The sequence below is a fragment of the Heteronotia binoei genome, chromosome 14, assembly GCF_032191835.1.
Source record: "Heteronotia binoei isolate CCM8104 ecotype False Entrance Well chromosome 14, APGP_CSIRO_Hbin_v1, whole genome shotgun sequence".
NCBI classification, from domain to species: domain Eukaryota; kingdom Metazoa; phylum Chordata; class Lepidosauria; order Squamata; family Gekkonidae; genus Heteronotia; species Heteronotia binoei.
Genome location: NC_083236.1, coordinates 19,661,349 through 19,685,746, shown reverse-complemented (window position 1 = coordinate 19,685,746; position 24,398 = coordinate 19,661,349). Strand labels below are relative to the sequence as shown.

The window sequence follows — 24,398 nt, the reverse complement described above, 5'->3', positions numbered from 1 at the left end:
GTTCATTCTCCAGCGTTCAATTGTTACTCTCCCTCCCGCAACATCCCAAAAACCATGGCAACAGAGGCATGCAGCTGTGACCCCTCCAACATTTCAAAAACCATGGCAACAGAAGCCTACAGCTGTGCACACAACCCTGACCTTTCTCTCCAGATGGACTGTCTTGCATCTGCCACAGTACATTAGCAGAAAGGCAGACATGGGCACTAGCTACCAGTTTATACTAGAAGTCCCAAGCACAGCTGAGGCTTCCCACTGTCGGACGCAGCCACTAAAGATGGACCACCCTTGCTGATTGGCTGCCCTCCACAACCATCACTTGAGCAGCAATCTCTGTCATCATTCCCATGTTGTGCTCTGGTTATTCATTATGGCAACCCACTCCCATTCGTCCCAGCAACCTGTGTACTCTCTGCATCTTACCCTTTCCCATCGTGCAGGCTGTGTGGCATATCAGATGACAGCAGGGAGACCCTTTCCTTCCCTCTTGCAAGAACATTCTTGCATAGCATTGGATGGCCCATCAGGGGTGAGTCCCATGCCAGAGACGGGTAAGGATACCCAGGTATCATCAGAGTTACAACTGTCAGTCAGTTGTACATTTATGGAACAGCAAATCAGATGAATGGGGTTGCCCGATCCCATCGAATATTTCCACGTGCACCATGCCTTTGCGCAAGCGGAAGTGCTGAAAATTTTTATTTTTAATTTACTTTCCATTTATACCCTGCCCATTCCAAACGGATTCAGGGCAGTTAACAATCACATAAAAACCAACATCTCATTTTCAAATATAAAACAATAGGACAGTCTGTTATAATTTAAAACAATGAAAAGAAATGCACAGGCTACTTCGCCCAAGCCAGAATTTAGGGGTCCAAGATTCCTTTTCCAAGAGTGCAGGGTGCAACACAAAGCCTTTTGGTGAGCAGGTCAATGTTGCAAATTCAATTTTGTTGCGTTGTCATTTTTCAGTAAGTCACAGGGATGACTTCCACTCTTTCAAAATGACCCTTGAACGGATGACCTGGGAGAGGGATGAGGTTGTAGTCCTTCTGGAAGCTGTTGATGGAAGGTCTAGGATCTCTCTTAATGATCAGTAAGGCCAACGAGTCAGGGCGGGCAGCAGCACAGGTTTCACAAAGAGGAAAGCATTAACAACAATGGCACTGTCTCTCCAAAAGTCAGCAGCAAAATACACAGGAGGCAGTGGAGAAAGTTACGAGTAGTAGTTGAAATAGGCAACACAGAGGCATTTGATGTGGAACACAAGACATTGATTGTAAATATGAAACCTGAAATGGAAATTATATATATATATATATCAAAATGTTGGAAAAGTGCTCAAGAGCAGAACTTGTGATTTAGCTATACTTTGCAGATAACACACATATCCACTAATCAGAGAAGCACTAGGATTTATGAGATCTTGTGCTTAAATGGAAGTGTGCTGAGGATGCCTTTGTTTCCACTTGCGCTTTGCTGGGTCCTACTGTCTGTCCAACGAGGCTCCTGTGCTTTTGCAAACTGCACTAACAGATGTCCAAGACAGCTGCAGCTGTGTTGGTCACATAACTGTTAAGCAACTTACAGGATTCAGACTATACAAGAAGATTGACAGTCCTGCTGCAGAGTAGCTAGATGCACACTCGTCACTGCATCTGTTGGTCACGTATCATTTTCAGCAGATGGCTGGCAGTACACGGTGAACAAGGCTCATCGTGGCTTATCCCCCCCGCACCCCACCCTCGGATGGCTTCCTGCAAAGGGACAAAACATGCACAATAGTTGCAATAGCTGTGCAGAGCCGTGTTCTCCAGCTCTGCACAAGGTGCTTTTGCAGATTTCCCAGTCTCTCTTGGGGTTCCCACATAGTGAGATGCACTTTCTGTAGGACATGGTGTCGGGAGTTGCATTGACACTTTGGGCGTTTTCGCACTGACCTAACTCCGGAGCGAGGTCCCTCTTCACCGCGCAGCGTCAGCGCGGATTTCGCACCAATTGCTCCGCAGAACCCGGAAGAGCCACAAAGTCCCGCGGCTTTTGCGTCGCAAATGTAAACCGCCAAAAACCAGTTTTACATTTGCGACGCAAAAGCCACGGGACTTTGCGGCTCTTCCGGGTTCTGCGGAGCAATTGGTGCGAAATCCGCGCAGACGCTGCGCGGTGAAGAGGGACCTCGCTCCGGAGTTAGGTCAGTGCGAAAACGCCCTGTGTCTGTGCTGTTTGTTGGAGCTGCTGCTTGGGGCTCTGATCCTGCAAGGAAATGAACACTAGTTACGTGTCGTCAACACATAGTGTTGGATCATACAGTGCAGTGGCTGGAAGTCGACCAGGCCTGTGGCTGTGCTTTCTTTTGCACCCCAACCCCAGCAGCAGGGTTACGTGAGAATGGCTTTGTGCCAACAGAGTGCAGTGCAGTGCTTCTGGCATATTGGCAAGACTTGGTGATGGACATAGGGAGGCATTTGCACCCGTGGGGAGTGTCCCCTCTCGTTTAACTGTACAGAGTCCATTGTCTATGCATTCCCTGTTGGAGGAATTGAAATCTCTTGGATGTTTATGTCATAATGTGCAGTACCTGTAAGGGATCTGAGCAAAGACGTCCTTAACATATGCCACAACAATGGTCATTTACCCCCTTGACTGTTACTGCAGATGTCAGTCCCATAGCTCAAGCATGTATAACTCAAGCATGTGTGATATGAGGCCAGAGGGATGTCCCATGCCAGGCATCTTCTCACTCATCCTATCACCTGAGCTGTTGATGTCCTGGCTGGAGTTTTTATAGTCCCTGGGGAGGGCTGTGATTGGTTGCATCCTAAAATACACCTGGTTGGGAGTGTGGTGCCAAGCATTTGGACATGAGGGCGTTTAGGGTGCCAAATAAGCCCTGTTCTACCCCAAACGTGTGCCTGAAACCTCCCATTTCTACATTGGTGCTGTAGTTACACCAGCCTGGCCCAGCATCAGGCTGGCTTGGCACTTGAGCATCTTTAGGGATACTGATGAAGTGCGTCTTTGGATATCTGACCAAAGGAGCTTTGACTCGCAAAAGCAAATACCCTCCAAATTCTTTTTGGTCTTTTAAGGTGCTGCTGAACTCAAATCTTGTTCTTTTACTGCAGAAGAACATGGTGACTGAGCTGAAACTATCTTCAGATATACTTTTGTGTCTTTGAGAAATGCTGTAACTCTGGTGTTACTTCATTACTAAGCTACGGCAGTCAGAAGGCGTACGACGACATCCTTAGTCTTGTCTGTGAACGGACAAACGGAAAATATTATGGTTTTGCTTAAGAAAGATACCATGAAAGATTTTTTTTGACATTTATTTTTAGCATCCGGATGTGTATTAATGGTGGACAATGACATATTCTGTGTGTTTTATAGAAAAACATATTTTGACGTGCCTCAAGATGGGAAAGCCACGATCACAGTCCACGAACAGCAGCTTCTTCCAAAGGAAGGAAAAGACACCATTTGACTGGGTGACTAAAGAAACAACTCAAACAAGATGGCAGTTTGTCTAATCTTACAAGGAGAACCACCACTGTGTCTGTTTGCAATATGGAAAGATTTCAAGTGAGGAAAAAGTCCGCATGCAATACTTTTGAGACAAGAGACCAACTCTTATGAAAGAAGATAAAGATACTGGCGGGAACACCCATTGCAGTGGAAACAAGTTGCCCCAATGGAAATAGAAGCTGAGGCTGGACACGGACTACAACATGAATCTTTGGTAGATATTTCTTTCTTTGCCTCCCTTGTCCATTAAATCATCACTCTTTCAGCCTAGCCTCATAACAGAAATAAATGCTACTTTTCACAAAATTCTCCAGTGAATGATGTCACAATACGATATAGATCAGTAGTTTAAATAACAGTTTTCATGCTTTCTTTTTTACACAAGTGGAACTAGAAGGGAGGGCGGTGTTGTTGTAGATTAAAAAAGTCTTACTATCTTATTCATGACAAGATGGCAGGCTTTGATTTCATGCTCCTGATCACACCAATGTGGCCTCTGTTGTCCCACACAGATGGGGAACAAAAAGGATAGCACAATCTTTTACTCTTTGACTCTACCTGAAGAAATCATAGGGAAAAAATAACTTATGAAAACAAAAAGCAATAATAGTCCAATAGTCCAGTTCCCTTATTACAAGATACCGCTTGCCTATTAACTTGGCCTAGCAATTACCTCCCCTGTAGAGTAACGATATTGTGGCAAAAAGGACAATAGTGATTCTCTCGCTTAAGATTATGAAAATAGTCAGTTACTGTGTTACTGAAATAACTTGACTTGTTAATAGAAAAGAATATTGTTTGAAGATGTGGCATGTCCCAGGGTGTGCCTCTGTTCAGAGTGGGACTGAAAGATTTCTATGTATGACCAAGCACACAAAATTGTCAGTTGGCAAATCATGATCAACAGAATGTGTCGATGCGTTAGGACTTCTCTGGAAGTATCTTAATGAAGGAAGGTATTTCACTTTTCATCTCTTATCTTTATGGCTTCCATACAGTAATATAATAAATAATGGAGAAGGGATCGAGAACCAGAGTCAGCAAGCACAGGGGAAGTGATCCAGAAGTTATCTCTGTCATATTGAATGGTCCAAAATAGGATGTTTAAAGAGCTGCCTTATGCTGAGTCCGAGGAGCCTTTTGTCTAGTACAACGTGTCCATTACACAGTGCTCGTGTGGAATTTTTTTCCTCATTTAGCTACGCAGGAGCTTGAATTGGAGACAGAGGCTTGCAGCTGAAAACCTGGCTGGCCCTTTGAAAGCATTGTGTGATTCCCTCACTTCTGCTACTCCCAGCCATGCACATCTCTCTCTCCTTTGCCCGTCATTATTATTCATTTTCCAGTAAAATATAGTTAAAAGGCCACTAAGCAAAAATAAAATTCAACTACTGTCCATACAATTCCACAAACGGAATAAAATAAAATATTATCGTAATACTAATCACCTGGCCATAACTTTGCTTACAGATCTAACTTGAGTTCTCCAGAAAATAGGTTTTGGCATCCTTCCAAAAGGCCGTTAGGGAAGCAGCAATTCTCCTGTGTTCCAAAATTGGGGCAAAATTGGGTTTCTATCAGCTGAACCTCTGGACCAATCTCACATATTACATTGTCTGATAAAGATGGAGGCAGTCTTTCAGCTAATCTGAGACTAAGCCTTTTTTATGGCTTTAGAGGTCAAAACCAGCACCTGTTATTGAACTTGGAGCAACCTGGAAGTCAGTGTTTAAGGTATAATGCTGGTTTAACACAATCACTCTGGTGGATGCCTGCAAGCAACCTAGCAGTTGATTGAGGGTTTTGAGCTGTCTTCAAGGGCAATCCTATATAAAGTGTGTTACCCTAGATAAGTATGGAATGTTATCACAGCATGTACAATTGTGGCCAAGTCAGCAAAGGTAAAAATTTTTGCATTGCAATGTGGGTGCCAGGTTGTCATCAACAGCTGAGCCTGATTCCCCACCCTAGAAAACTACAAGGGCCCCATTCCATCAGATCAAGGCCATGGGGGAAAGAAGTCTCAATCAGGGGCAGTTTTAGCCAATGGGCAAGAAAGGCAGCTGCCCTGGACCCCATACTGATGGGGAGAGAACAGCAGGCTTGTACTCACACTCACCTGTTCATACCACCCAATCACAGCTACAGCTGTTCATACTTCCCCTGTCTGCAGGCCATCTCCAAAGGAAGGATTTGATGTGTTTGGTCAACAGATCTTTATCGGGAATCATGTTGGGTTTTTCGTATTTGTGAAAGCACTACATTACCCTCTGTTCATGCAATGTTCTCACATGCACTGCCATTTTTCATGGTGTGAGGACATGGCTCAGTGGCAAAGCATTGGCTAGGAAGTCCAAGGTTCAAGTCCTGGCATCTCCAGTTAAAAAGATGGATGATCTGAAAGCTTCTCTCCCTAAGACCTGTGGAGAACCACTGCCTATCCTAGTGGAAAGTACTAGCCTTGTTATACCAGTGGAAGCTTCCTGTGTCCATGGTTTTATAGCTCCTTCGTGTGCAGCCTTTGTTTTGCTAACTTTAGAATGTTCTGCTTGGTGATGAACATAGCATTCTAATGAATGCAGTCAAGAAGTTTTCAAAACATTAGTTGTATCTTCCCATTTTCTAGAAATAATGTTCCCTGTACACAGATATTTAAGGTACATGCAATTAACATTGCACAAGACCATACTCTACAAGCCGTAATCTGGGCTGTGTGGTGCTCTGTTATCTGTTTTCCCCTGTTGAAGAGAAAAGTGGAATACTTTAAGTTCTAGTCACATCACTAGAGTAGCAAACCCACCTGCATCTGGTAACCAAGTTCAGAATGTTGATAAGATGTATCTCGTCATTCAGAGGGCAGAAAACCTACGGCTTCAAACTACACGGCTCTGCCCTTTGCATTTGAAAGCCTGCTTATGCCAGCCAACACGCAGAGCCCAATCTGGGATCTCGGGGTGGGCGGGGGGGAAGCCTGCATTACCCACAGTCACAACAGGGATTTAGCCTTTAAAATCTGTTCTGAACCTCTCACATTCACAGTATTAATAAGATACTTCTTGTTGGGCAGGTCTGCACAGCTTGTGATCCCCGTAACCAAATGTAAAGTGATGCTAGGCTGTCAGGGTATTGACGGCTCCCCGCCATCCACAGGAATACTAGCAAACTTTTATGGTTACCCATAGCTTGCAGGCTGGTAAGTTAAATTCTGCAGATGTGGCTCATGCTTGTAGATAAAAACTGATCACTGTCTTTCAAATGTTTGCCAGCTGGTGATCCTTCAAAGCTCAGACTACATTAAGACAGTACATGGCAACTTATCCATAGCACCTTACTTGGCATAGTAATACCTTTAATGGCATATTAATACAATACTTAGTATTCATCTTCCTGCAGTATTGGGAACAGACAGTCTAGCATGCGGATGTACATCCTTGTTTGCATTGAAAACTGCATCTTACCTGCATCAGGTGACACACATACACTCCCCCTCCCCCACACATGGATATTTGCTTCTGTATAGGGATGCTGGGTCTTCCTTGTTAATCAACCTGTTTTCTCCACCACCCAATCCAATAAAAGGTTCATCCACTGTCTGACTTGGTTACTCTATTACAACTGAACCACTAGCACCATTATAAAAATACTGAGCACAGTAGATTCACCAAGGGCGTTTTCGCACAGGGCTTACCCCGGAGCGACGTCCACCTTCACCGCGCAGTGTCTGCGCGGATTTTGCACCAACTGCTCCGCAGAACCCGGAAGAGCCGCGTAGTGCCGCGGCTTTTGCGTCGCAAATGTAAACCGCCAAAACCCAACTTTACATTTGCGACGCAAAAGCCGCGGCCCTTCCAGGTTCTGCGGAGCAGTTGGTGCAAAATCCGCGCAGACGCTGCGCGGTGAAGAGGGACGTCGCTCCGGGGTAAGCCCTGTGCGAAAACGCCCCAAGAGATTCTCAACTCTATGCCAAGTTTACTCAGTATACCCTTCCCCAGTTATATCAGCTAGCAATGCTGCATTGATCACAACTATCATGACTTTTCCTACCTCCACGTCACTGGCGGCTGCTGGAGAAGCATCATTATTTCATAAATCCCTGAGCTCTCGGAAGCCAGCAGCTGAATAAGACTTTGAGAGGCTGGGACAGAACTCCAATGGCTGACCAGTCACTGCCCCTCCCCATGATTAACATAACCAGAATTAAATTTTGCGAAAATAATGAAATATTTAGTGCATACTACTAGTAGAACTATATGGAATGTAAGAAAATATATGATTTGCTCATTTTGCATAATTTATCTAAAATACCAAATTTAGTGTTCATTGGCATGGAACTGGATTGATTAGATGCAGACTTTTAATTTTCTAAGTGTGAATACACACAGACCTGAAAAAGAAGGCTAATCTGGAGAAAGAGAGAAGATTCACCAGGCAATATTATGTTTCAATTTAATTAACTTCTTTTTTTAGAAAATGTAATTCACCTGACAGGTCTACATTGAACAGAATTGCTTTTTTGTACATATTCACACAATTTCCTTCCAAACCAATGTTTTAGAATTGTATGTATGTGGCTTTTTAAAAATAATCTACTTTCCTTGTGAAGTTGAAATCATCATTGCGATCTTTCTTTAAAAGCTTGTGTTCATGAAAGAATTTGTATTAGATAATGGTTTGTGTGACTCACTGTATTTTGTAAAAGGTTTATTTCCCTTTGGGAACTGTGCATTTTAATGAGCAGTTTTATGCTTCTAGTTTGTGTATGTTGTAACTGATTATTTTTTTTTTTAATTTCAATACAGAAGAGGTTGATATTCAGTAGATACTAACTGGTTGAAATTTTCATATTGCCTAAATATTTGCCTATGTTGGAAAAATCCATATTGTAATAAAACAGTTTGCCAATGGTGAGTAATAATAAAACAAATTAGCCCTTTACTTTAGCTGAATTATAACTAAACCTGGCCTTAAATTCAATGTTGTATTTCAAAAATAGATTATTGTCCCACATCACTCACTGGTTGTAATTAATGTTTGAGCAACCATTAATTAAAAAACTACAAAAGCAAAACAGAGCACGGCAAATCCAACTTTCAGAGAGTTTGTACGATAAATCTCTTTACTAGTAGATCAGATTCATTGGGCATAGCCAGTCACTCACTCTTACTTCTGATAACATGGAGACAGTAGCAAAGGGGAGGAGTTCCACCCATTCAGAAGGTGGCTCTCTGCTGGAGGGAGAGGGAAAAGGAACAGGGCTGCAGAGGCCCCCAGCCAAGGTTGGAATCAGCATACCCTCATGTGGGGCACTTGCCAGGGCTTCTGGCAAGGCCCATTACTGCTGGCCCTTTTTCTGTCTGCTCCACCACTCATGCTCTCAGCTGCATGTGGTGGCCAGGCCATGAGGGAAAGAATTGCGGGCAGTGCAGATGTCTGACCACAGGCAAGGAAGGACAGATAGGTAGTGAGATGCATAGCTGAGTGGGTGGGAAGGGGGCCCCTGAGAAGTCTCTGCCCCCCAAAATCTGGGACTGATCCTAACTCATCCAAGACCTTCAAATCCTGCCTGTTGCAGACCTCCTGACCAGATACTCCGCCTGTATGAGTGAGTAGCTGCTGAACAAAGAACACAAGCATTTAAACATCACATGTTAAATGATGCAGAAATCACCTTGCAGGAGCATAATTAACAGCAGCACGAGTCTACCGTCCCTATCCATTTACCAAAGTGTCTTTTGGAACCATTTCTTTACTGGACAGCCTTATTTCCTGTGTAAAAAAAATTCAGGTTTGCATCATTTGCAAAAAAACAGGCAAGTGGGAGTGATAAGGTCAGGGCCACAACAGAAAATGCAAGTGTATTGGTAGCTGTTGATTTTGCCCATTTGCAGGGTGGCACTTACAGAAGGGCCTAGTCAGATGAAACCATCATAACAGAGAATCATAGAGTTGGAAGGGACCTCCAGGGTCATCTAGTCCAACCCCCTGCACAATGCAGGAAACTCACAAACCCCTCCCCCTAAATTCACAGGATCTTCATTGCTGTCAGATGGCCATCTAGCCTCTGCTTAAAAACCTCCAAGGAAGGAGAGCCCATCACCTCCTGAGGAAGCCTGTTCCACTGAGGAACCACTCTAACGGTCAGGAAGTTCTTCCTAATGTTGAGATGGAAACTCTTTTGAGTTGCTGGACCTGCAGATATCATGGACCACGGCTATGAAGAGCTTTATATGTGATGGCCAGTACCTTGAGCTGAGCTTGGTAACTGATGGGCAGACAATGCAGAATAGGAATTCTAAACTTGGAAATAAACTACTTTGCGCAGTGGGTAGGGAAAGACACTACATGTTCAGAAGGACATCCCCCAGTATGTGTGTGTGTTTATATGCAATCTATATTTAATAGAGTTACCATCTCTGGATGGGGAAATACCTGGGGATTTTGGGAGCACAGTTGGGGAAGTGAGGTATCTTAGCGGGATATAATGCCATGAAGCCCACCATCCAAAGCAATTCTCTGTCATCTGGAGATCAGTTGTAATAATGACATCTTTAGGCTCCATCTGGAGGCTAGCAATCCCCGGACTCTTTAAAGAAAGCCAGTCAATGCTGGGAAGGGGTATGAGTTCCCAATGGGTACAGCTGGAGGGGGGAAAGACAGAAAGAACCAACAGAAGAAAATTTTCCCCTTTTCAACATACACATCCTGAATGGGACTGCAACCCAAACCCTATTGCATTGTTTACTGGATGCCCAATCCTGTTTATCATGCTGGCTTCCACTGTGTAATTTACCTTTAATCTCAATGAGAAATCAATACATCATAATTGGCATGTTCCCCTACTGTGCTACCATTCCTAAATGTGGTTGGATTGCACATAAACACACCGGAAAGACCAAGACCCAGAAGCCAATGCAAAGGGGCTAAGGGACCCAGCACTGCTTCAAATGTGATTACTTACATTTTTCCAAACACATTAACTATGGGGAAATGAATGCTCATGCGATTTTTGCGGATTTAGGTACATGCTTCGCATATCTTTTCCCTAAACCCTTGTAACCACGGTACAAGCAACCTTCAGGTAGTTTTAGTATCTGCTGGAAAGGAACCAGGGCTCTATTAAGCAGTATCAGAGCTGGGCAGAAGTCATGCATCTGTAGTTTCAGGAGTATGCCATGTCAATGAAGTAGTAATTATGAAGTTTGCAAATAATGACTAGTACTAATACATCTAGTACATCCCTGTATTTAGAGAAAACTTTTGAGTCCAGCAGCACATTTAAGACCAACATGAAGTGTGCACACACATAAAAGCAATTCTCCAGAATAAAACTTTGTTGGTCTTAAAGGTGCCCCCTGCAACTCAAACTTTGCTGCTTCAGACCAACATGGCACCCACCTGAATCTATCCCTTCACTAGTACATCCCTGCACTAGATGGCAGGCATCAAAACATGGAGCTAACTGAGGACACTACGAAAAAATTTTTTAACATCTTTAACATCATTCACCAAGTAAGCTGATTAGTAGTTCAAATACAATTCAACCGGTGCGTAGAAGCAGTTGCCCCTTTAATACACAAGATGATGATACTGGATTTAAATCCCACCCTATACTCTGAATCTCAGAGTCTCAGAGCAGTCACAATCTCCTTTACCTCCCCCCACCTCCAACAGACACACAGCTCTCACAGCAGCTGCCCTTTCAAGGACAACCTCTGCCAGAGCTTTGGCTGACCCAAGGCCATTCCAGCAGGTGCAAGTGGAGGAGTGGGGAATCAAACCCACGTAAGAATCCGCACACTTAACCACTGCACCAAAGTGGCTCTCTTACATCTCTCACAATCGTCATGAAAGGAAGGATACATGTCGTTTCCATGAACAAAATAACAATATACAACACAGTGTCAAAACTTTTATTAACAGCAAAAGGGGAAAAATAGTTTGGTGGGGCTTCTGGGTTGAAGCAGCTGATCTGTGTTTTGGGTAGCAAAGGCGTCGCCAAGTGTTGATCAGTTAGGTAGCTTCGATGCCCCGTTCCTGGCTGGTGCCAGCTCTGCCTTCTCCCCAGGGCTGCCGCCAAGACAACCAGGAATACCGTTCAGTCTTCCAAAGCAGAAGGCATGTTACCATCTCATTATAAATAAGCTTCAAATACTTAAGAAAGCAAAAACAATAACTGCAATCAGCCCCACATCTCCCCACCCCCAATATTATAAGTTTCAGCCTCTAACACTTTACAACATAATCCTTCAACATTACAGCAAACATAACATTGTTAGGCAGTAGACCGCAGTATACTTGCATGTACACCGTGACCTGGGCAAGCATCACTCTTATCGCCCTGCCTGTATCGTAACGACCATGTTGGGATGGTTCAGCTTCCACAGACTGCCCAACAATACTGATTGGATTGCAGGTGACGCAGGAGCCCCTGTCGGGAAAGGCCTCAAGGGCAGTCACTGCAGCAGAGGCTATGCAGGAACTTGGAAGCTAGACTTAAGCAGCCTTGCTGAAAAGGAGGGCTCCTTCTTGGCATTCATAGTCACCAAATGCCCAAGGGCGAGTTGGACCAAAGCACAAGAACTGTAGTTGGCTGTGCAGTGCTCTGGGATCACAGCGAGACTCACACAACAGAATCTGTGTGAATGGTGACAACTGAAATGCTAGCTTCCAGCACATTTGCCACATAACAACTCCCTCGGTTATCCATGGGAGAGAGGCATTTGTGTGTGCTTTTTTAAAAAAAAATGTATAGCACAGCTGTTATTAGACTGAAGATCCACTACAGAAGTGCCCTTCCCAGAGAAGTCAGCAGAACAAGCACCACAGGTGACTTCACTACATCTAAACACACAAAGAGGTTAGGCAAGAGAATATAGTGCAAGTGGGCCGCGCGTATGGGGTGGACGGACGGATGGGCAGATGGCACTCTTACGGCTGGTCCTTCGCCTCGGGGTCTTTATCGTAGATATAGCTGCCAACAGCGCCTGTGTTCACTCCTGCAAAAGAAGACAAAGCGTCAGCAACTGCTCCTCACGTGACAGCTGTGACGGAAAAGCCCATCAGTCAACGGTTACAACAGCTCAGTAAACCTCATGGTGCAAACACAGGGGATGTGACTATACACGGTCTTGGTCCTAAGGTAAGTGTCAATGTGCATTTCTGCCCTACTTCCCAGTTTGAGCTCAACCTTGCGCTGGAAAGCCAACTTTCCCTCTGCTGCCTTCTCACTAGGAACTTACAGGAACTTGCTTAGGCGCTTCCCACTGGCCAGAGAAAAATGCCCTGCACTTTAATAGTGTGCTGCTTGAAGGGCATTTGGTTTAATTAGTAGACTGATCAAAGCCACCAAGTAATACACCATCTTTCAGTTTGCAAAAATCTATTACAAGGATTGGTGCACAACACATAATAAACAATACAATAATGATAGAGGCCGGTGGTGCTAGGGCCTTTTAAAGGGGAAGGATGATGGCTCAGTGGTAGAGCATCTGCTTGGTAAGCAGTAAGTCCCAGGTTCAATCCCTGGCATCTCCAACTAAAAAGGGTCCAGGCAAGTAGGCGAGAAAAACCTCAGCTTGAGACCCTGGAGAGCCACTGCCATTCTGAGTAGGCAATACTGACTTTGATGGACCCAGGGACTGATTCAGTAGAAGGCAGCTTCATATGTTCAAAGTAACAGAAGCATCGAGCCCAATGTTCACACTGAAATGAAAAGCTTAATGCTGTGATCAGAGAATGTAGAACAGCCATTAAACTGAAGAAAGAATTGAAACGTCATCAAAAACTAGAGAGACGTCTTTTTAAGAAAGCGGCTGCGTTGAAGCTACACTCCTCAGGAGCACCACCTTGTGAATTTCAGTTGGACTATTTCCAAGTTTGGACTTATATCTATTCATTTGGGGATGGGTTTTTTTGGCCCCTTGGGGTTTCTGTTACTTTAAAAGGCCCTAGCACCGCCGGCCTCTATCATTATTGTATTGTTTATTATGTGTTGTACACAATCCTTGTAATATATTTTTGCAACCTGAAAGACGGTGTATTACTTGGTGGCTTTGATTTGTTTGCCCTTTAATAGTGGCTAAATAGGCAGCAGAAATGGGCAGTTGAGGCTTTTCACATGATGAAAGTAAGACTGATTTCGCACTAACCTTGCTCCATGGCAGGCTTCCTTTTTTCTCAGGAGCAAGCTTAGTGATTTCACACAAGCTGCTGCACGCCGCGATTTTTCGTCACAGCAACCCCCGATTTGATGCACAGCAATGTAAACCTGTTTTTTTAGGTTTACGTTGCCATGCATCAAATCGGGTGGCTGCAACGAAAAATGGCGGAGCGGAGCAGCTTGTGCGAAATCACTAAGCTTGCTGCAGAGAGAAAGGGAAGCCGGCCGCAGAGCAAGGTTAGTGCGAAATCAGTCTAAGGGCGTTTTTGCACTGACCTTACTCGGGAGCGACGTCCCTCTTCACCGCGCAGCATCTGCACGGATTTCGCACGAATTGCTCCGCAGAACCCGGAGGGCCGCAAAGTCCCGCAGCTTTTGCGTCACAAATGTAAACTGGTTTTTGGCCAGTTTACATTTGTGACGCAAAAGCCGCATCGACTTTGCGGCTCTTCCGGGTTCTGCGGAGCAATTCGTGCGAAATCCGCGCAGACGCTGCGCGGTGAAGAGGGACGTCGCTCCCGAGTAAGGTCAGTGCGAAAACGCTCTAAGTGACATCACCCAGTATTTGCTGCAGATCAAATTGATATTAAATGGACAGCTAGAGGAACCAGGTCAAAAGTTGGCAACTGTAGTTCGATAAACTTGAGAAATAATTCCCCCAAAACTTGGACAACGGCTAAAAAGGCCACTGAGCAGTTATTTGGCTCTACAAACTCAGAATCCAGATGAAGGGAAATAAAGTTCATTTATGGAAAACAGTGATGGTACAGATATGGTCGCTGGGAGACCTTGGGGCAATCACATGCTTTCAGACTAACAAGGTTGTTGTGAGGATAAAATGGAGAAGAAGAGAATGATGTAAGCAGATCTGGGTCCTCACTGGAGAGAAGAAAGGTAGGATAAAGACTAATGAATGAGTGAATGAAATAAGATATCTGGCCTGGAGAATTACCAAACTCAAGCAGCCAAAACAATGCCACGTATAATACTTAGCACAATAAAGTACACTAAAGGATGATTCACTTCAAGTAGTGAAACATTCCACAAGTTCTGACACTTAAGAGCTAAATGTCTGTGTCAATCAAAGAGAGGTTCAGTTCCCATCATGGGGCATCAAGCATCTGAGCAGCTAATAATCCAAACTGGTAGATCCAAGTAGGCAGCCGTGTCGGTCTGAAGTAATAGAACAAAATAGGAGTCGATTGCACCTTTAAGACCAACTTAGTGTTATTCAGAACGTAAGCTTTCGTGTGCTCTCTAAGAGAGCACACGAAAGCTTACGTTCTGAATAAAACTAAGTTGGTCTTAAAGGTGCAATCGGTTCCTATTTTGTTCTAATGCAATGCATTCTTCCCCTGCTTCCAAGAGTGGGCAGGCAAAAGCTTAGTTTGTGATGGCTCAGCTGTGCTATGGGGAAAGTAGGGCAATGGCTTAATACAAGAACAGATGCTATTTTTCTTTTCAGGGCTGCAAAGAGGCTTCACCTATGCAGGCAAAGGGGAATAACTGATATAGGGCCCAGGGAGGTATCAGAGCTGGGAAGGTGCATGTTTGGGGGAAATTCTGGACTGACTGGCAGGCAATTCTAAGTAATCAAAATCAGATCGATCTGAAGCAAGGCTCGCTGGCGCAACAGGTTCTGTTATGGCTAAGTGCGAGCCCCCGGCTCACGAGGATGGGGCAACAGCAGAGCACTCCAGCAGGTTGCAGTCAGAGCGGCTACTAGGTCTCCTAGCATGGTAGGTTAGGAAACCATTCGGAGATGCTGCCGTTCAGACACCTCAGGAAGCAAGGGAGGCTCCCTAGCCTGGCTGATGATGGGAAGGGGAGTCCTGACATCATGGCTTAGTGTGAGGGCACCAAAAGCTTCCTCTCCTATCGCAGCAGGGCACGGGTATGGCTGCCTTGTGCGGAGAGACATGGCAGAGGGGAGAATCTCTCTTTCTCATTCCCATCCGCCTAGCCACATCCAGGCCATCCCAACTGAGCTATCATTGCTGCCTGGTCCCTGCGGACTCTCCCATGCTGCAACAGGCACTGGGTGGGGGTGAAGAAGAGCGGAGAAAGGCGCTTTCAGCCACAGATGCTTCTCCACTCTGAAGCCCTTTACCCAGCTCCCAGTTCAACGGGAGCGCTTTCAGGAATTCAGGAAGCGAGACCACAGCCTCTCGCCATCTTCCATATAGACAGAGGTCTATACCGCTGCATACAGTTTATTGTAAGTGGGATCCTATTGTGTGATTTCTGTATCGCTTAATGGGTAATGTGGAAACCTACGCTATGCATCCATTCTTTCTGATTGTTCCAGACTTCTAAAATCTCGATGCACTGGTTACTAAATGTCTCGCTGCGAGAAAGCTGGACTACAAATAATGTTAATAAATAAATAAGCATTCATATGTTGCCGAAGGCTTTCACGGCGGGAGTCCATTGCTTGTTGTAGATTTTCCAGGCTGCACGGCCGTGGTCTTGGCATTGGGAGACCTGATGTTTTGCCAGCAACTGTGACTGGCATCCTCAGAGATTTAACCCAGAAAACTGGAGTTCTCTCTGGATCAAATTGAGCCTACCAACTTCTTCTCAATTTGATCCAGAGAGAACTCCAGTTTTCTGGGTTATACCTCTGAGGATGCCAGTCACAGTTGCTGGCAAAACATCAGGTCTCACAATGCCAAGACCACGGCCGTGCAGCCTGGAAAATCTACAACAACCAAATAAGCATTACCCTTGCCAGGAGCTGTTCTCACAGCAACTAAGCCCCTCCACTCTATGGCTCCTGTACATGATTACTATATGACAAGCACAATATTAGCAATATACAGTGATAAAATACAGAGTGGTGTTTCCAGTGTGGCCTTTAAATAGCAGTTTATCCCCAGCAATACCCCTTCCTTGGGCTGCAGCACTGCTGTTCTGAGAGCCAGACTGGTGTAGCGGTTAAGAATGGGTGACTCTAATCTGGAGAACCGGGTTTGCTTCCCGACTCCCCACACGCAGCCAGCTGGGTGACTTTGGGTCAGCCACCATTTTCTTGGATCTGTTCTCTCAAGAGCAGTTCTCTCAGAGGTCTCTCAGCCCCACCTACCTCACGGAGTGTCTGTTGTGGGGAGAGGAAGGGAAGGAGATTGTAAGCCGCTCTGAGACTCGGAGTGAAGGGCGGGGTATAAATCCAACTCTTCTTCTTCCCATCCCTTCTCTAAGTTGCTTTCGTGGAAATCCCTTCACTCTCTACATTGCACTCACCCTTTGGTCCAAAGAGAATCCCATAGCACGGTTTGTGGCAATAAGGCTGTCCATCATGCTGGAATGGGAGAAAAGTACATCAGATGAAAGCCATGCAGTCAGCCCTGCCCATCCCTAGGAAGTATTCTTGTATCAGCAATCCTGTCCTGGGGTAAAAACTTCTCCCTCCCTCCCAACGCATCCCCTCCACACCTAGCACCACACCTGACCCTTGAGGCATCCGTTAGATTCTTTCACATTCTCTTGTTCATTTGCTTCAGGGTTTTTTCTTTTCTGCATGTGTTTTGTTCCCTCTAGTGGTCAATTTGATATTACATCAACTGTATGCAGGGAAATATGCCAGATATACAATGAATATAATTTCGTATCAACCACTAGAGGAAGCAAAACACATACAGGAAACACCCCCCCACACACACACACACACACAAAGCAATAGGTACACACAAGCAATGAAAATGAGAATGCGGAATAATTTGAAATGGCAAAACTTCTTGATGAGGAACATCTGCAAATTCCCTTAACTCTGAGGCAAGACACAAGAGCAGTTCAGGCATCCCTACAAACCAGGGCTCTTTTTGTGGCAGCTATCCATAGCAGAAAGGTCAGTGCCTGAGGATTTTAAAATCCTAAGACCCCATCTGCCTGAAGCATTCTGGGAAAGGAAAAAACTGTGACCAAGTAAGATGGCAGGTGGTTGGATGGGAAGTTCTCTGAGGAGCACCACAGCTCCTTAACTGCACCTTGAATTAATTAATTGCACCTCCATTCTGGTTTTACTTGATTCCCTGGTACCCACCCCTGTTCCGAAGAAGAATTCAAGATTGCTTGCTTTTCAGGACAGAGCAGAAAACCAAACCATTCTCTCCTAAAACGAAGTTGTCTCCAGGGTAGGGGAGTGGCAATCTGGTTAATCATATGAACATATGAAGCTGCCTTATACTGAATCAGACCCTTGGTCCATCAAAGTCATTATTGTTTTCTCAGACTGGCAGCGGCTCTCCAGGGTCTCAAGCTGAGGTTTTTCACACCTGTTTGCCTGGACCCTTTTTTGGAGATGCCAGGGATTGAACCTGGGACCTTCTGCTTCCCAAGCAGATGCTCTACCACTGAGCCACCGTCCCTCCCCTTAACACTGAGCTTCAAAGAGCTGGGTCAGCTAAGGGGGGGGGGGGGAAACAGGCCAAAAGCAAGAACCAGGTGGGTCTGGGTCTGCATCTGAGCTTGTGCCAAGTTGAAAATGGTGAGACATGACAGCGGACAGCAGTAGAGCTATGTACAGTTGGGATATTACTCTGGTGCGTTCTGGAGTTCTAACGTCCAAGGCAAAGAGAGGGTAATTGATTAGAATTAAGGCAGGGTAGCTCTGGCTGCGCTATGCAGAAGGGAAGCAAGTAGCTGTTAGGGGAAGGAGATCAAAACTTCTTAGAACTGAATCTTTTCTCCTGTCATCCATCTGATCCAACAAATTTTGTGTAAGCACTTCACATCTGGAATAATCTGTTTTTTTAAAGTTAACTCCTGATTTGTAAATGTTGACTACCCTTTCTCATCATTTTTGTACAGCGAGGATTTTTTGGACATACAGACATGACTAACCTTGTCCAGCGCTCTACAAAATATTCACTAACTTCACATTAGCAAGGATATTCTGTATCCTGAAAAAACGCTATTTGTCAGAGCAATTTGCTGCACTGCGGCTTTGAGAACTTCACACCACTAGTCTTGCAGGGCTGAAACTTTATTTAGGATTGCACTGTTAGTATAACTTGTAAATCTAGAAATTATATTTTTATATTGATAATATAAATAGTGGTGGGGCTGGATTTTTATAGTTGGCTACTAAGCCAAGATATAATTTATGGATTTCTGGTCTCATGTTTCTTATATGCTGGTGAACTTGGCTTTCAATGCTTTTATAAAGATAAGCCCAGGGGTTGCCAAACTGTGGCTCAGGAGCCGCATGGGGCTCTTTTGCACATATTGTGTGGCTCTTGAAGCTCCCACCACCCCATTGGCTAGCTTGGAGAAGGCATTTGTCTCTTTAAGTCTCTTTAAATCACTTCTCCAAGCCGAACCAGCCAGCGAATTGGAGAATGCATTTAAAGTTGCTTTCTTTCCACCTCTCTCCCCTCCCCCAATCTTTTTGCTTGCCTGCCTGCCTACCTTCCTTCCTTCCTTGTGGCTCTCAAACATCTGACATTCATTCTATGTGGCACTTATTTTAAGCAAGTTTGGCCACCCCTGGACTAGCCCATACATTTAATCTTCCATACACAGAACAAAAGCTCTCTAAGGGAGGGAGGGAATAGGGCTTAACATTCCTGCAGATGAAAGGATCAGTCAGCAGCACTGAATGATCAATGCATCTTCAGCAAAGAAAATAAAAAATATAATCCCCTTCGCAATCAAATAAGATTATTCCTGATGTCCTGCACAAAGATTAGGATAAATTAATGGACCATCCAATAGCAAGCAATCCGCATCACACAAAAGTGACTGAGAAAAGTTACTCTGCAGTTTTGCACCCGTAACATTTGCTACACCTCTAAGTCCCCCTTTTGCCTCTTCTGATGGAACAAATCCCTGATCCCCTCGTCTGATGAAGTGTGCTTAGAGAGCACAGGAAAGCTTACGTTCTAAATAAAACTCGGTTGGTCTTAAAGGTACCACTTGACTCCTGCTTTGTTCATATTGCCGTCACACTGGAAAATGGAATAATACTTAGATCTTAGCACCAAATGACATGTAATGCTGATTTCAATTCTGAATGTATAATTTTATTGAATGTATTATTTTATAGCTTGTATATTTGTATATTGTATATAGTTTTATGTTGCGAGCCGCCCTGAGCCTGCCCCTGCGGGGAGGGCGGGATATAAATCAAATTTTAAATATATATATATGTTTATCCAAGTTCCTGGTCCTTTACCTCAGCATGGCCTCCAGGTGTTAGAGTCTTCCCACAGCGCTCACACCGTAGACAGGGGCGGTGCCAGTCCTTGCCCAATGAAGTCACCTTCTCAGCTAGAACAGACAAGAAGTTGCATGTAAATTCAGCTCTCTTTCTGGGGGGAGCTCTGAGAATGCCTAACCCAAAGGTCCCCATCACTGCATTTGGTGTCAGAAGAGCAGCAAAAGGCTCAACTCTATGCCAAGGGCCTGACAGATAACAAAAGCATGGGTTCCTGAAGTGCCTGCAGGATTCCACAGAAGCTGCACTGGGCACAGTTCAACTTCCTGAATATCTCAGCTTTTAAAAAAGTTTCTTCCCTTTATGGATGCCCCCCAAAATGGTCTGCAAGTGTGTGAGCAACACCTAACGATATTGCTGAGACACAAAGGAGACTCAGTGGGATAAATCCTGCTGAACAACCTATATGCAAGTCTCCGTGATGTGCATAATTTATGCTGCACACAGACCTTCGCTTTTGTCAAAGGATTTTAGTTATTTTGGTTGTGTACCTTCCCCCACACACAACTTCTGAAGAAGTGAAATGGAATGCTGATCCCAAACTAGCATCTGACACACACACCCTTCTTGACGGCTAGAAAGTGAGCTACTAGGCCTATCTACTAGACCTATTAGAAGCCTTCCAGAACTACAACCCCCCATGGAATCCATTTCACAGGACAATTCTCTGTTCTGGCATAACCACAACTAGTCAGGCTTAGAGATGACAGCTTCAGAAGACCACTGTCTCTCTCCTCCTCCTTCTCTTGCTAGCAAGCACATACTTACCACCTTTCCAGTGGAAAACTAGGAAGGATAATGTCCTTTCAAAATATGCAAAAGCATCTACACCAACAATCACTAACTCTGGTCATGAGGCCTGGCAGTGCTGGTTGCACAAGGCCACAAGATCTTACTGCACCTATGAAGCAAAAGACACCTGTGGCGTACTCACCAAAATAAACTTTCTTAGAGCAGCGTGGGCAGATGTTTGGCTCTCCGGTGAAAGTGGTAATGCTGGAGGCTGAAACACAAGACAGGAAGACATGAAATCCTTAAGATGCTCCAAGAACTGAATCCTACAAACACCAATCCTCTTGCATCTTGAAGGCAGAGAGTCTGAACCCAGCAAGCTACAGGCAACCCTGAGCAGGGCTGATCTGGATTCACCCTGGGAAGGGGTAGGTGTGGGACAGGGGTTGCCATCTCCAGGCTGGGAAATATCTGGAGATTTGAAGAGTGAAGCCTGGAGATGGTTGGCTTAAGGGAGGAGGGGGTCTGCCCTCCAAAGCAGCTGTTTTCTCCAGGGGAACTGATCTCTATTGCCTGGAGTTCAGTTGTAAAATCAGGAAGAGGAAGGAGGAGGAAGAAATTCACTTGGAGTCTCAGAGCAGCTTACAATCCCCTTCCCCTTCCCCTCCCCACAACAGACTCCCTGTGAGTTAGGTGGGGCTGAGAGAGCTCTCCAAGTACTGCTCTCAAGAGGAACAGCTGTGAGAGAGTTATGACTGACTCAAGGTCACTCCAGCAGTTGCATATGAAGGAGTGGGAATCAAACCTGGTTCTCCCAGATAAGAGTCCACACACTTAACCACTACACCAAACTAGCTCTCAGAAGATTTTCAGACCCCACCTAGAAGTTGGCAACCCTACGTGGGGCAGATAGAGAATTGTGTAAGGATTAAGATTGCTTCAGAGTACATGACAAGCAAGGGAAATCTGCCCTCTTTTGGTCCAGATGGTTAACACCTGGGTGGTCAGCAAGAGCCAGAAGAAATATTCCAAAATTTAATTTCCAGACATGATCTTCTGTGGCCTACTTCTTCCTCCCCACAGATCTTAACCTATGCCATGACCCAAATAATACAATAAAAATTGTGTGAATTTATATGAAATCACATTTATATCATTAACACAGAGAGGTAAATTTGGGGGGTTTCTTAGCTTAAAGGCTAGAGTTATGCATTTTCTGACTAAAATAAATTAAAACTCTGTACCAAAGAAAGCTGGATTCTGTGACTGGCCATTATGCAAATCAAACAAATTTCTGCATTGTACTATTTTCATAATTTACCCTGGTAATCTCCAAAGCCCCTCAAACTTCTGGAAGTCTTACTCAAACCACTTTTCCAGTTTCTGAGATTTCAGCAGACATTATCTGCTAATTTTCAAATGTCTTCAGAGTCATAAGGGATAAAACTTGCCTCTTTTTTAAAAAAAAAAAGTTAAAATTGAGAAACTCTGAAAGATGAATTCTGTGTGCAGAACTACATTCTGTACCTTTTCTCAACTCTTGCATAACTGTAGCAAACACACAGCCTTGAGCATACCCAATCCTGTGAGTAGATCACAAAATTTCCCCATACTTCATAAGGAGTATGAACACTGAAGAAAAAGTGTGGATACAATAGGAAGTTACTTGTTACCCTCCTAAAGTCTCTCTGCTACCTGTCTCCCCACAGAGTGTCATGGCTCAGTTGCTTTCTTGGGCCGTTTTCCCACTGAGCTTACCTCGGAGTGACGTCCCTCTTCACCGCGCAGCATCTGCGCGGATTTCCCACCAACTGCTCCGAGTAACCAAGTAGAGTCGCGGCTTTTGCGTCGCTAACGTAAACTGGTTTTTAGCGGTTTCCATTTGCAACGCAAAAGGTCGAGAACTTCCTGGTTCCTCGGAGCAGCCTCGGAGCAGTTGGTGGGAAATCCGCGCAGACGCTGCGCGGTGAAGAGGGACGTCGCTCCGAGGTAAGCTCAGTGGGAAAACGGCCTTGGTTTTCAGAAGTTCTCTGGCACAGCACTCACCTCTGCTGGGTGCCTTGGGTGCAGAATTCACTTTCTTTTCTTCTGCCTTGGATACATACTCAATGGGACCTGACACCAATGGTCCTTCATTCTGAGGCTTATCATAGATGTATGATCCTGCCCCTCCAATATTTACCCCTGTAAAAGATAAGAGGAGTTTGTTGCTGTGAGCCCTCATGACTTGCCAGAGCCCACTGAGGATATACTTTGTAGAAGCCATGAAGCATTTTGAATAAACACAACCTGTGGTAAAACTGCTTTATAACCCCCCACCCACCCCAGGAATTTAGATCAAATGGATAGTAATTAAGTCTGCCCTCTGTACCTGGTCAGAGAGTGCTCAGTATCTTTTACAGGCTATCAAGTACACAAGAGAAAAGCAGGATCGTTCTGGCTCATCTCTCCATACCAGAGCCAGCCAACTTCATTTATATACGGATGGCCTAGCCAAGGAATACCAAAGACAGAAAAGTCACAACTAAGCCACAGAACTTGAGAGACCCAAAGGGAAAGAAAGATGACCCCCAAGGGGTGGGGAAAGAAGGAGATGCTAAAAGCCATGAGGAAGAAACTTTTTCAAGAAAAAACAGAGAGGGGAAAGAAACTTAACCCAAAAACTGGAGTAAGAAACCTAAAGGGTTAATACACAATTAAAGGGCCAAACATTAAAAGCAAACTGTATAATAAATCATAAGCAAACATACATGTATTTATTATAGAAAGCTAAAACCATTTAGGGGCCCATCATTAGTCTCTATCCTTTGTACAGTCATAAAACCACAATGGGAACCTACTTAACAACTTAACTTGACCTGATGCATTTCAACCTAGACTGGCCTTCTTCAGTGGTCAGAAAAGTAAGTACACATATTGGCTCATAATACAGAATACAATAAAACAGTAGAGAAAATGCTGGACCACAAGGCAATTTAATGACGTGACAAAGTCTTAAAGATATTCTTGAGGCCTCTTATTCTACAGCCTTACATCCTAATCAAGGGCATACATATTGCATCCAGTGTCTTATTGTACGCCACATGGTCCAGAATTGATCAAGGTAGGTGTAAGGTCAGAGCCTATGTGCCAAGAGTTATGCCCTCAACCTTTTCCAGCCATTTTCCCTTCTTATTGTGAGCTCTCTCACACTGGAGTTCTATTGCAAAGGCAGCCATGACCACGTGTTGCTGACCAAAGGGGAAAAAACCCACACTAAGAAACCAAGGTAACAGATCAAGAATAAATAACCTGCCCTTATTGTAGCTGTCTTTTAGAGGGCTACAGGAGAGCGTCTTTATCACTTTTCATTTGATTCTTGTCAGTCAGCTGTACACAGATGATGCGTATGTATTTCAACCTCTTGTAAAACTTCTTCATATTTTGAATGCTGGTGTGATCTCTGAACCCACATTACGCCCAGTCAGTCACACTTATTAAGGAGCAGTCTGGAGAGGGGGCAGTGAGAGATCCCCTCATCCCTAGACTGCACCAGGGAAGGGCTGGTCACTGCAATGGCGGGCAACAGCAAAGCAGGAAGTGTGGAAACGAGGCCGACACTTTAAGTAACCAAGAATCCAGGGCCAGACACCCCCAGGAAGGCTCCTCTTAATTCATGCACTATGGCGGCAGTGGTTCCAAAGGGAGTGAATGGAAAAGTAGGGGAGCTTGGCTAGTTTAGGGAACCAGGAGGGCAGAGTAGCTTACTCACTTCTATATGGG

The 24,398-nt window shown here is 44.7% G+C and overlaps 2 protein-coding genes across 7 annotated transcripts in view; one reads left to right on the top strand and one right to left on the bottom strand.

The window, feature by feature from the left end:
* SHISAL1 (shisa like 1) overlaps window positions 1–24,398 on the top strand; it is a 401,371-nt gene that overhangs the window by 94,384 nt on the left and 282,589 nt on the right. For 3 of the 6 annotated variants that reach the window (XM_060253696.1, XM_060253698.1, XM_060253695.1), the window contains one exon: window positions 3,394–3,834. In XM_060253696.1, coding sequence (XP_060109679.1) covers window positions 3,394–3,533 — 140 coding nt within the window. In that variant the 3' untranslated portion in view covers window positions 3,534–3,834. Of the gene's footprint in view, window positions 1–3,393; window positions 3,835–24,398 lie in introns of those variants that run through there. The other 3 variants (XR_009556180.1, XR_009556179.1, XM_060253697.1) reach the window with 2 other exon arrangements.
* CRIP2 (cysteine rich protein 2) overlaps window positions 11,425–24,398 on the bottom strand; it is a 60,767-nt gene continuing 47,793 nt past the window's right edge. Inside the window, exons 4-8 of the mRNA XM_060254155.1 lie at window positions 22,683–22,820; window positions 20,839–20,907; window positions 19,863–19,957; window positions 16,931–16,988; window positions 11,425–12,524 (exon numbers count right to left, since the gene is read on the bottom strand). Of these exons, the coding sequence (XP_060110138.1) occupies window positions 12,457–12,524; window positions 16,931–16,988; window positions 19,863–19,957; window positions 20,839–20,907; window positions 22,683–22,820 (428 nt within the window). The 3' untranslated portion in view covers window positions 11,425–12,456. The remainder of the gene's footprint in view (window positions 12,525–16,930; window positions 16,989–19,862; window positions 19,958–20,838; window positions 20,908–22,682; window positions 22,821–24,398) is intronic.